Source organism: Myxine glutinosa, chromosome 4 (assembly GCF_964187855.1).
Source record: "Myxine glutinosa chromosome 4, kmMyxGlut1.1, whole genome shotgun sequence".
In the NCBI taxonomy this organism is placed as follows: Eukaryota; Metazoa; Chordata; class Myxini; order Myxiniformes; family Myxinidae; genus Myxine; species Myxine glutinosa.
The window spans coordinates 17,560,650-17,573,007 of NC_136264.1; the positions used below are offsets into that span (position 1 = coordinate 17,560,650).

At 45.9% G+C, this 12,358-nt stretch overlaps 1 protein-coding gene across 1 annotated transcript in view; it reads left to right on the forward strand.

The window, feature by feature from the left end:
• The window catches only part of LOC137424473 (plasma membrane calcium-transporting ATPase 2), a 317,166-nt gene that overhangs the window by 259,255 nt on the left and 45,553 nt on the right, over positions 1-12,358 (forward strand). Inside the window, exons 9-12 of the mRNA XM_068111958.2 lie at positions 462-704; positions 3,630-3,871; positions 3,993-4,227; positions 5,128-5,307. Coding sequence (XP_067968059.1) covers positions 462-704; positions 3,630-3,871; positions 3,993-4,227; positions 5,128-5,307 — 900 coding nt within the window. The remainder of the gene's footprint in view (positions 1-461; positions 705-3,629; positions 3,872-3,992; positions 4,228-5,127; positions 5,308-12,358) is intronic.

Below are 12,358 nucleotides of genomic sequence, written 5' to 3' on the forward strand. Positions count from 1 at the left end.
TGGAAGTGTTGGTCGAGGAATTTGTGGTGAAGCGATGGTTTTGATTTGATCCGTGGGCATTCAAGTCCAATTCTGCAATCTTGTGACATCTGACCCCTCATGGTCGGAATGCCATGCTCGGTTAGAAACTGCCTCGCACATTCCAGTGCACTCCAAGGACTCGTTATTTGGACGTCAGCTGCCTGACGACAGGTGATGCTGGTTTATTGTGTTGCATTCGTGTAATCATTTCAAAATGTCAAAATCCCCAATTTATTGCCTGTCAGGAATTCATGCTTTTTGTTTGGCATTCCAATTTCCTTCAGTCGCAAATATGGATGGATAGTTTTCACCTCAGACAAGGACTTCAGTAGCCTTTTGATGCCCCCTGGTGCTTTGCCATTGATAAGCACTCATTACCTTTATTTATTTATTTATTTAATTTTTACCTTTGCTAATGCCGGACTACTCTTCCTCAACAGAAAATGATGAAAGACAACAACCTTGTGCGACACCTGGATGCCTGCGAGACCATGGGCAATGCCACCGCGATCTGCTCCGACAAAACTGGCACGTTGACGACCAATCGCATGACGGTGGTGCAGGCATACGTGGGTGGCATACACCACACATCCTTGCCTGATGGGGACTCCCTTCCTGCAAAAACACTGGACTTATTGGTGACTTGCATCGCCATCAATTGTGCGTACACCTCCAAAATCCTGGTGGGTTTCTCTTCTCCCTGCAAGTACTCGTAGCGAGTCAGAATTCCTTCTGGAGCAAGGTTGAAGCTGTTGATGTCAGACCGGGATTGACTTTTAAATAAGACTTTTAATATACCTGCTGGTGCGAGTGCATTTCCCTTTGGATGATCTTACCTTTCTCCTAAATCAGTTTCCATAACATGCGTCCACTGTGCCCACCTCCCTTATTGGATTTATCAACAAATTTGTATTCCAGTGTTTCCACTCCAAACTCCAATCCCGGAGGGTTTGTAGTGAAACATTTGGAGCCACTTTTCCAATTTCTTCTTTCAAATTATCCCAGGTTTGAGGTCTCTCGTGGAACATTTGCTTTCATGTCGTCCAATGGAGACCAATCGGGATGTTCAATGAATCGTAATCGTGTAGGGATGTCAGACGTCCGGGAAACGTTGTTCAGCCATTCCATGATGGCACAGCTAATGTGGGACGTCGCACCTTCTTGCTGAAACCAATGTGATTTGAGGTTCCTTTTCTTCGTTTAGGTCAAAAGAAAGTTTGCAATCTCCTGAATTCTTGTAAAGGGGAAGGTGAAGATCTGTATTTTGGATCCGTTGAAGGGAGCTTCTTTACATTCCAGGATCATAAGAAAACGTTCTAATTATTGTTTTTCTTTATTTTTGGACTAATTTGTTGGATATAATTCCAAGCATTTTCAATATTCCCTTGAAACATGTACTTGCTGGTTTGCCTAAATTCCCTTCATTCAAATTTCCATTGCCCTTCCTAATAATGCCAGTCTCATAACCTTCCTCTTCCACTTCTTCCTCTTCTACTTCTTCTTCTACTTCTTCTTCTACTTCATCTTCTTCTGTATGTAGCACAAGCATCCAGGTAGTATCATTGGCTGAGAGCGTGGCTGTGCCGCTGATGCATTGTCTTCTGAAGGTTGGGGCATGAATTTGTAATTTGTTCATCGTGCCGACGATGTCTCACCTACTCTTCACGAAGGGCACCGTGGGATCTTTAGCGTCCACCGTGGGGCGTTGGCAGATGGGACGCGTGTTTAACGTCCATCTGAGGGACGGCGCACGCATTGATGAATCCCCCTGGCTGAGAAACACCAGGATGACAGTTTATAGTTGGGTCGAGATTCAAACCCAGACTAGCCAGCGTAGAGGTGAGTGTGCGTACCTCTAGGGTCTAGGCCATCCTGCCTGTCTGATGATGATGTGAGTCGTCGTTTTCGACAAATCTCTTAACTTCGTTGGCGTGCTCACTAGACTAAGCATTGTGCAATGGCTGTCGCGTTCAATGCAGGACCCACAGCGTCTACCACCATCGCAGGTACAGACTGGTCCTTGACGAGATGAACGTTAGCACAGGTTTCCCTTTCTTGCCTCCGCTGCCTCTCTATAGCAAGTCTCGTACAGTCAAAGTGGTCCAGGCCTTTTTGGAAAATGTTACGCCAAGCTGACCTATTTGTGGCCTGATGTTCGCAGGTGAAAACTGGGATGACACAAGACTTGAGTGTAGACTTAAGGACTCTTTCTAGCACAGGTTTCCCTTTCTTGCCTCCGCTGTCTCTCGATAGCAAGTCTCATACAGTCAAAGTGGTCCAGGCCTTTGTGGCAAATGTTACGCCAAGCTGACCTGTTTGTGGCCTGATGTTCCCAGGTGACACCTGGGATGACACAAGACTTGAGTGTAGACTTAAGGACGCTTTCTAGCACAGGTTTCCCTTTCTTGCCTCCACTGTCTCTCGATAGCAAGTCTCGTCCAGGCCTTTGTGGAAAATGTTATGCCAAGCTGACCTGTTTGTGGCCTGATGTTCCCAGGTGACACCTGGGATGACACAAGACTTGAGTGTAGACTTAAGGACGCTTTCTAGCACAGGTTTCCCTTTCTTGCCTCCGCTGTCTCTCGATAGCAAGTCTCATACAGTCAGTGGTCCAGGCCTTTGTGGCAAATGTTACGCCAAGGTGACCTGTTTGTGGCCTGATGTTCGCAGGTGACATCGGTGATGACACAAGACTTGAGTGTAGACTTAAGGATGCTTTCTAGCGCAGGTTTCCCTTTCTTGCCTCCGCTGTCTCTCGATAGCAAGTCTCATACAGTCAAAGTGGTCCAGGCCTTTGTGGCAAATGTTATGCCAAGGTGACCTGTTTGTGGCCTGATGTTCCCAGGTGACAACTGGGATGACACAAGACTTGAGTGTAGACTTAGGGACGCTTTCTAGCACAGGTTTCCCTTTCTTGCCTCCGCTGTCTCTCGATAGCAAGTCTCGTACAGTCAAAGTGGTCCAGGCCTTTGTGGCAAATGTTATGCCAAGGTGACCTGTTTGTGACCTGTTTGTGGCCTGATGTTCCCAGGTGACAACTGGGATGACACAAGACTTGAGTGTCGACTTAAGGACGCTTTCTAGCACAGGTTTCCCTTTCTTGCCTCCGCTGTCTCTCGATAGCAAGTCTCATACAGTCAAAGTGGTCCAGGCCTTTGTGGCAAATGTTACGCCAAGCTGACCTGTTTGTGGCCTGATGTTCGCAGGTAACAACTGGGATGACACAAGACTTGAGTGTAGACTTAAGGACGCTTTCTTTGTCCACCAGGTGACCATTTACCAAATTCAAGTTGTCCAAAGAAAAGCGGTCTTGGGATTCTATGGTTTTCCATGCGTGTGAGGTATCCTGACCACCGAAGCGAGACTTGCATCAGCAAATACTCAATTCCTTGGATAAGGACCTGCCTGTCTAGTCTCATGATTATTAGATTAAAAACAAAAAGGTTTAAAACATTTCAAACTGTGTAACCTGTTATGGAACACCCTATATGAGCTGCTTGAGCAATGCATAAGCTGCTTGCTATGTCTGAATATGACCATTCCTTATTTAATCTCAACGAAGTTGTTGAATTCCATGTCACCCTATGGTGGGAGTTTATTCTCCGCAGCCTCCAGAGCGTGAGGGAGCTATGCCGAGGCACATTGGGAACAAGACTGAATGCTCGCTCCTTGCATTCGTATTGGATCTTCAGAGGGACTACAGGTCCATGCGTGCTGCCATTCCTGAAGAATCCCTCTTCAAAGTGTACACCTTCAACTCCGCACGAAAATCCATGAGTACTGTGCTCCGAACAAGCGGCGGAGGCTTCCGTCTCTACACCAAAGGGGCAGCTGAGATTGTACTGAGGAAGTAGGCTTTCTTTATCCAATTTGTTTTTTTTCCTAAGACGGCTTAGTCAGCCTGAAACATATTTCACGATATAAGACACTCAATTTGTCAGTCCATCATTCTACCATTTACCTACCAACAGATGCACACGCACCTTGAACCCGATCGGGGAGCCGAAGTTGCTGCGAGCTTCTGACCGAGAATGTATTACACGCAAGGTGGTGGAGGCCATGGCATCAGACGGCCTCCGCACTCTGTGTCTCGCCAGCAGGGACTTTCCTCCGGGAGCAGAGCCCGACTGGGAAGAAGAGGGAACCGTGATCTCAGACCTGACTTGTATCGCCATTGTTGGCATTGAAGATCCTGTTAGACCAGAGGTGAGACCTATTTCCTTCAGAACTGTTATTGTCATTGGTAGATTGTCACATCTCGAAACATTTGTGAACCTTTTCTGTTTTTGATGAAACCACAAGTTGATTGTGCTTAGGATAACTCAGGTATGAATGATGCACAAAGTTAGTCAACACCTCGTATGCTCAGGGTGCTCACCACCCAATGCTTGCCAGGCTCAATCTGCTTGGTTTCCAAAATTTAATGGGATCGGGAGCATCCCGACCAATTCATTTTCTGTGTCTCCATGAATATTGATCCCAATGTGTATTTTTTATTTATTTATTTATTACTTGCAAAATCGAAGATTTTTCAAGTATATTGGTCGGTTGCGTTTGTTATTCTGTTTGTTTGTCTGTCTGTCACTCGCCTACAGGTCACAATTCTAAACCGATCGTCATGAAACTTCAGCAGGTTGTAGAGGTCGTCACAATTGAGAATCCTATTGATTTTGAGGTCAAAGATCAAATTTCTAAAATTGTCATCTTTCATCCAATTGACTTGAAAATTGAACAGCATTTGAATATTGTTACTAAATTGGTTAACCAACTATTTTTGAGGTCAAAAGGTCAAAGGTGAACTTCAGGTCAAACTTCCAAAATCATCAATTTTCATCTGAAAAATCATCACTTTTCATCCGATTGACATGAAAATGTAACAGCATTTGCATAGTCCCTCACTGAATTGGGAAACCAACTATTTTTTTTAGGTCAAAAGGTCAAAGGTCAACTCTAGGTCAAACTCCTAAAATCATCAATTTTCATCTGAAAAATCATCACTTTTCATCCGATTGTTGTCTACTTTTCATGCCATTCTCGATTCGCTACAAACCCACCGTACCATGATCCTTGTACTGTTGGTGCTGTTCTCCGGGTGCCTGTTTGCAGGTTCCAGCAGCAATACTCAAATGCCAACGTGCGGGCATTACTGTGCGGATGGTGACGGGGGACAATATAAACACGGCACGTGCTATCGCGTCAAAGTGTGGCATCCTGCAGCCCGAACACGACTTCCTGTGCATTGAGGGCAAAGATTTCAACCGACGAATTCATAATGACAAGGGAGAGGTAGATGCTGGGCAATATAATAAGCATATTCTCAGGAAGAGTTGGGAAGTGATTGATCTCTATTTGAATGCACGTACAGTCACTTCGATTTATTGGTGCGCATTCAAATTTGCGATAGTTTTACACTTGTTTGAGAATTTATATATATATATATATATTTTTTTTTTAATATATATTTATTTATATATATAATATATATATATATATATTTTTTTTATATATATTTATATATATATATATATTTTTCTTTTTTTATATATATTTATTTATATATATATATATTTTTTTATTTATTTATTTATTTATATCTATTTATTTATATATATATTTATATTTATTTATTTATATATATTTACTTATATATATAATTATATATATATATATATATATATATATATATATATATATATATATATTGTCCGTATCTTGCTTTCATTGTCCGTATTTCATTGTCGTATATTTGTCCGTATTTCATGTCCATTGTCCGTATCTTGCTTTCCTGGTGGTCGTGGCGGATTTTTGGCCATTGAGTCTTCCTCTGCACGGTCCCGGCTCTGCTCTGCTGCTCCTGGCTTCACCTGCTCGGCTCCTTCGCTGTTTCCTCGGGCTCACTCTCGTGGGTTGTGCAATTGTTTGCAGCGGCGGTGGTGGCGGTTTTCCGCCGTGATCTTGATTAGCGGCGGCGGTCGTTTGCCGCTGCATTTGCCGCTTTGCCTCATCAACCTTGGCCTCGTGCTCGTCTCTTCGCTCCTGTCTGCCCTCTGCATGGTCCCGGCTCTGCTCCTGGCTTCACCTGCTCGGCTCCTTCGCTGTTTCCTCGGGCCCACTCCCATGGGTTGTGACGATTGTTTCGCCTCCTCACCCTTGGCCTTGTGCTCGTCCCTTCGCTCCTGCTGGCATGGCTCTGCGGTACTCCGCCGCAAGGCTTCTCCTGCTTAAAACCCGCTCCACCCCATCATGCATCTCTGCAATCAAATCGAATGGACTCCTGCGTCGACCCAGGTACCTTCACCGTGGCTCCGGTCGTAAGTTTGTTTATTTACAATCAGGTCACTCCATCCACATCCTTTGGTCGGCTCAGCGCACTCCCACTCATCGTCCCAACACACCTGGTCACAACCGCACAAAATCGCACCTCCTGTCTGCGAACCCTGGCCAAATCACCTGGATTCATACCCGCCGTACAAAACAACATCAAGCTCACCCTGTTCAATACCCGGTCCCTCAACAACAAATGCCTCATCCTGAACGACTACATCCTGGAAAATAAACTGGACTTTCTCTGTCTCACTGAGACCTGGCAACAACCACTGGACTACTACACGCTCAACCTCACCACACCCAATGGATATTCTTACATCAATAAACCACGCTCGGAGGGCCGAGGTGGTGGAATTGCCGTTATTCACCGACAAGACATCAAGACCAACCTCATCTCCATCTCATCTGCTCCATCATTTGAACACCTGGCTTTTAAACTCTCTGGTCACACACAGTCAGTCATGGCTGTTGTCTACCGCCCTCCCAACCCACACCCATCATTCCTGTCTGACTTCTCCTACTTTCTGACCCAGCTATGTTCCCTCTCCCCCTCAATCCTCCTCCTTGGTGATTTCAATATCCACATGGACTCCACTGACTCCACGCTAACCACTGACTTCACTGATTTACTCACCTGCTTTAACCTCACTCAACATGTCAACTTTCCTACCCATAACCGTGGTCACATTTTGGACCTTGTCTGCTCGACTGGACTAATTTTGCACCATCTCTCTGGCTCCGACCTCACTCTCTCTGACCACCTAGCCATCACTCTGACCATCAACATCCCCACCCCAGCACCAAGGCATTATCGCACTATCAACTTCCGTAAGCTAAACGCTCTTTCACCTACCTCATTCTCATCGACCCTCTCTGAAAAAATGTCCACTTCTCCCTTCGTTGACCTCCACACCCCTTCTGACCTCACTGACTACTACAACCACACTCTCTCCTCCTGCCTTGACCAACTTGCGCCTATAAAAACCAAAACAGTTTCTTTCACCCATTCTGCTCCCTGGTTTACCCCTGAACTCCGCCTGATGAAAACTCGTGCTCGCCAACTTGAAAGACTCCGCAATAAAACAGGTCTCACAGTTCACTCCCAGGCCTACAAGGACCACATACAACACTATAAAGATGCCCTCTCCCGCGCCCGCTCTGCCTACTACTCTCAAATTATCCACTCTGGCTCCGGAAACCCAAAAGCACTCTTCTCTACAATAAACAAACTCCTCAGCCCCCTGAACACCACCACCCAGTCATTCACAATAGACAACTGCATCTCCTTCCTTTCATTCTTCCAACGCAAAATTGAAAACATCTACAACAGCTTGACCACCGCCGCACCTGCTCCCCCTCAAACCACCTGCCCCCCCTTATCCTGCCATCCCCTGTCTCAATTCTCCCCAGTCTCCCCTACTGACCTCTCTGAACTCCTCATCGGAATGAAAACTGCCACCTGCACTCTTGACCCCATCCCCTCCAGCTTTGTCAAGGCCTCCCTTCCTGCTCTCTCTCCACTTATCATTGCAACAATCAACTCCTCCCTGTCTACAGGCATCGTCCCACCATCCCTCAAAATTGCTGCTGTTACCCCCATTCTGAAAAAACCTGGACTAAACCCTGACACCCTAAATAACTTCAGACCCATCTCCAACCTACCCTTTCTGTCAAAGGTTTTGGAACGCGCTGTAGCCACTCAACTCAAACATCACCTCTCTGCCAATAACCTGTATGAAACATTCCAATCCGGATTCCGCTCCAACCACAGTTCTGAAACTGCTCTCCTCAAAATCACCAACGACCTTCTCCTCTCCTCTGACGCTGGCAACCTCAACATTCTCATCCTCCTCGACCTCAGCGCCGCCTTTGACACCATCGATCACACCATCCTCCTCACCCGACTTGAAACCACCTTTAACATTACCGTCACTGCCCTCTCTTGGATTAAATCATACCTCTCTGACAGACGTCAGTTCATCTCCATCAATAACTGCAAATCCCCCACTGCTCCCCTCCCCCAAGGTGTCCCCCAAGGTTCAGTTCTTGGCCCCCTCCTCTTCATCCTTTACCTGTCCCCCCTCGGTCACTTAATCCGCCGTCATGGTCTCCAATTCCACTGCTTCGCCGATGACATCCAGCTTTTCATCTCCACCAAGTCCATCTCCACCGCCACCCACTCTATCCTGACAAACTGCATCACTGAAATAAAATCCTGGCTTCAAATCAACTTCCTCAAACTTAACTGTGATAAATCTGAAATAATCATCATTGGCCCAAAAACGCTCACCAAGTCCACCCATAACTTTGCCCTCAACATCGACGGTTTCCCAGTATCCACCTCCCCTCACATCCGGAATCTTGGCATCATCGTTGACCAAACCCTCTCCTTCGACAAATACACTAAACAGATCACAAAGACAGCCTTCTTTCACCTGAAAAACATCGCCCGTCTCCGTCCATCCCTCTCCTCCGTGGCTGCAGAAACCCTCATCCACGCCTTCATCACTTCCCGTCTGGACTACTGCAATGGCCTCCTTTATGGTTCACCCTCAACAATCACCAATAAACTCCAATACATTCAGAACTCCGCTGCCCGTCTACTCACCCATTCCCGGACCCGTGACCACATCACCCCCGTCCTTTACAAGCTTCACTGGCTCCCCATCTCCCAGAGAATCCAGTACAAAATCCTCCTCTTGACCTACAAAGCCCTCCATAACCTGGCCCCATCCTACCTGGCTGACCTCCTCTCCAGACACACTCCCACCCGCAACCTCCGCTCTGCTGGTACCAACCTCCTGACCCCCCCCCCCCCATCCGGACCAAATTTAGATCCTGGGGGGACAGGGCCTTCTCCATCGCTGCTCCCACCCTCTGGAACTCGCTACCTCACACCATCAGAGACTCCTCCTCACTCACCACATTCAAAACATCACTCAAGACCCACCTGTTCAACACTGCTTCAAAACATTTAACCCACAGCATCTAACCCCTGACTATCTCCTCTCCTTCTCCCTCCTTTTGCTTTGAATATTTCCCTATTGATTCTTCTTTTTTGCAATTGTTTTTATGTTTTGCTATGCATTATGTTTTGCACTCTGTCAAAGCGTCTTTGGGCTTCCTGAAAAGCGCTATATAAAATAAATGCATTATTATTATTATTATTATAATAATATATATATATATATATTGTTGCGGATTTGAGAATTGTTGTAAATATCACCCTCTGTCAATTGTAAGTAGTGTCATGATCGTTGTAAATACCTCCGTTTAAGTGTAAAGATCATAGGTCGTCCCCTTAGTTAATCCATCGCATGCACGTAGGCCACCATATACCCTTCTAAATAGTTATTTCTTATTCTGTGTCGTTTAAGGCTCTGTTTCCCATTAGTTGACTCTGCATTGCATCAGATGACATAAGATAGGATCCCTCCGACGCCCCCATGGCATCGTCAAAATGCCAGTAACTTTGGATGGGGTTATTGGCATCACCATCGCCATTCGGATTGCCAACTGCATTCACGACTCCATTACGCACGTGGTCAAGCCTCGGAGAAGAAGGGGGAGGAGCTACATTACGGGCGTGGCCCGCCCCTCGTCATCAGAGGGTGGAGCCAGGAAAGCCCTTGCCGACCAACCAAGGATGAGTGGGTATGGCTCAAGAGGGTGGGGTTATAAAACCCATTGGATCAGCCCTCACCAGGACATGCGTCAAAGAGGAGAGTTAAGTGAGCAGCAGCAGATGAGTGAGCATTCCACCGGAGTCCACCGCAGCTTTGAACCAACCGGAGCTGAACCAACCGCAGTTTTGACCACCGCAGCTTTGAGCGTTGACAGCAGTTTCGGCCGCGGCTACGAGGCGACGCCGCCGTGCGAACACGCCTGAAGAGGGGCGGCAGCTGCTCACTCACGGCCCGACCATTCTCCTGCTCCAGCTGAACCTTCCTCCCCTTCCTGCCATTCCTGTCATCATCCCCGTGTAAGTCTGACTGTCGTCTGTTTTGTGTGTCTTGTCCTGGGGTATAAGTAAGTTTGTATAGGTAAGCTAGTGTTGCACTGTCTTCTTCTTCTGTAAATTATTTTCGTTTCTTTCCTCCTCCTTGGTTTCTTTTGACTTGCACATAATTAGTTAGTAATAAATCCTGTTCTTCCTACCTTGCCTTCTTTCCTTTACATCCGTTTCGTTTTAGTGATTTCCCCATTGGATACCTGTGGCACGATTTGGCCAACGTTTAGAATCGGGTCTAGTTTCTGCTAATGGTTCGTGCCGCGGCTGCTAATCCGCTCGGCAATAAACATCTTGTCCGCGGTCGCTAACGGGGTTGCTCACCTGCCTCTCCGGAGGGAGCTGGGCAGCTTCAGAACTCACGTCGGTCAGTCGCAGACAAGGGGATTAATTCCCCCTTGGTAAGGGGTAAAGGGGCCGACGGTGAGATCCGCAACAATATATATATATATATTTATTTACATATTTACAGTCAGGTGAAAAAGTAAGTACACCCCATGTAAAGTTTTGACCTTTTCAACATATTTCAACATACAGCTATTTGATCTTCATTTCAACAATATTGATAGATAAAGGTGATATAATATAACAAATATCATGAAACATTTACATTTTGTAGTCCATTGTATAATTTAAATAAACATAAATGCAAATTTCGCATGTGGAAAAAGTAAGTACACCCCTACATTTATCACTACTTCAAATACCTATAATTAGAATCAGGTGCACCAGCTCAGGTGCAAATGATTAGAACATCGTTAGAGAGGATCTTGGAGGAACCTGTCTTATTTAAACCTCAGGCATTTAGTTTGATTTGCTCTTTGTTGTTGAAGTGTGCTGCGTCACCATGCCTAGATCAAAAGAGCTCTCTGAGGCCTTCAGAAAGAAGGTTATAGATGCCTACGAGTCTGGGAAGGGATTTAAAAAGATCTATAAACAATTTGAAATCAATCATTCGACTGTCCGGATGATCATCTTCAAGTGGAGAAGATTCCAAAAAACTGCCAACTTGTTCAGGCCAGGCCGCCCCAGCAAGTTCAGCCCGAGAGCTGACCGCAATATGCTGCAAGACGTCTCGAAGAACCCCAGAATGTCATCACGGGACCTACAGGTAGCTCTTGCCACTATTGATGTCAAAGTGCACGAGTCTACCATTAGAAAGAGGCTGCACAAATTTGATCTACATGGGAGGTGTGCCAGGACGAAACCTTTGCCGTCCAGAAAGAACATCAGGGCAAGACTAAAGTTTGCAAATAGACACCTAGGCAAAGACCAGCACTTCTGGAACAATGTGCCCTGGACAGATGAGTCAAAGGTAGAGCTATTTGGCCACAGTACCAGAAGACATGTTTGGCAAAAACCAAAAACAGCATTTGACCACAAGAACCTGATACCAACTGTAAAGCATGGTGGTGGAAATATTATGGTTTGGGGCAGCTTTGCTGCATCAGGGCCTCGGCAGCTCACCATCATATAATCCACGATGAATTCTTCATTGTACCAGAGGGTGGTTGAGGATAATGTGAGGCCATCTGTCAGAAAGTTGAAGCTCAACTGAAGGTGGACCTTGCAACATGACAATGACCCTAAACATACCAGTAAATCCACCAAGGAATGGCTGAAAAGAAAGAAATGGAGGGTTCCGGAATGGCCAAGTCAAAGCCCGGATCTAAATCCCATTGAGATGTTGCGGGGGAATTTGAAATGAGTTGTGCATGCAAGAAACCCCTCAAACATCGCACAGCTGAAAGAATTCTGCATGAAGGAGTGGGCAAAAACTTATCCCAGTCGATGTCAGAGACTGGTAGACAGTTATAAGAAACGCCTACTTGAGGTTGTTTCTGCCAAAGGGGGCAATACCACCTACTAGAGCCAAGGGTGTAACTTTTTCTACATGCGAAATTTGCATTTATGTTTATTTAAATTATACAATGGACAACAAAATGTAAATGTTTCATGATATTTGTAATATTATATCACCTTTATCTATCAATATTTCTG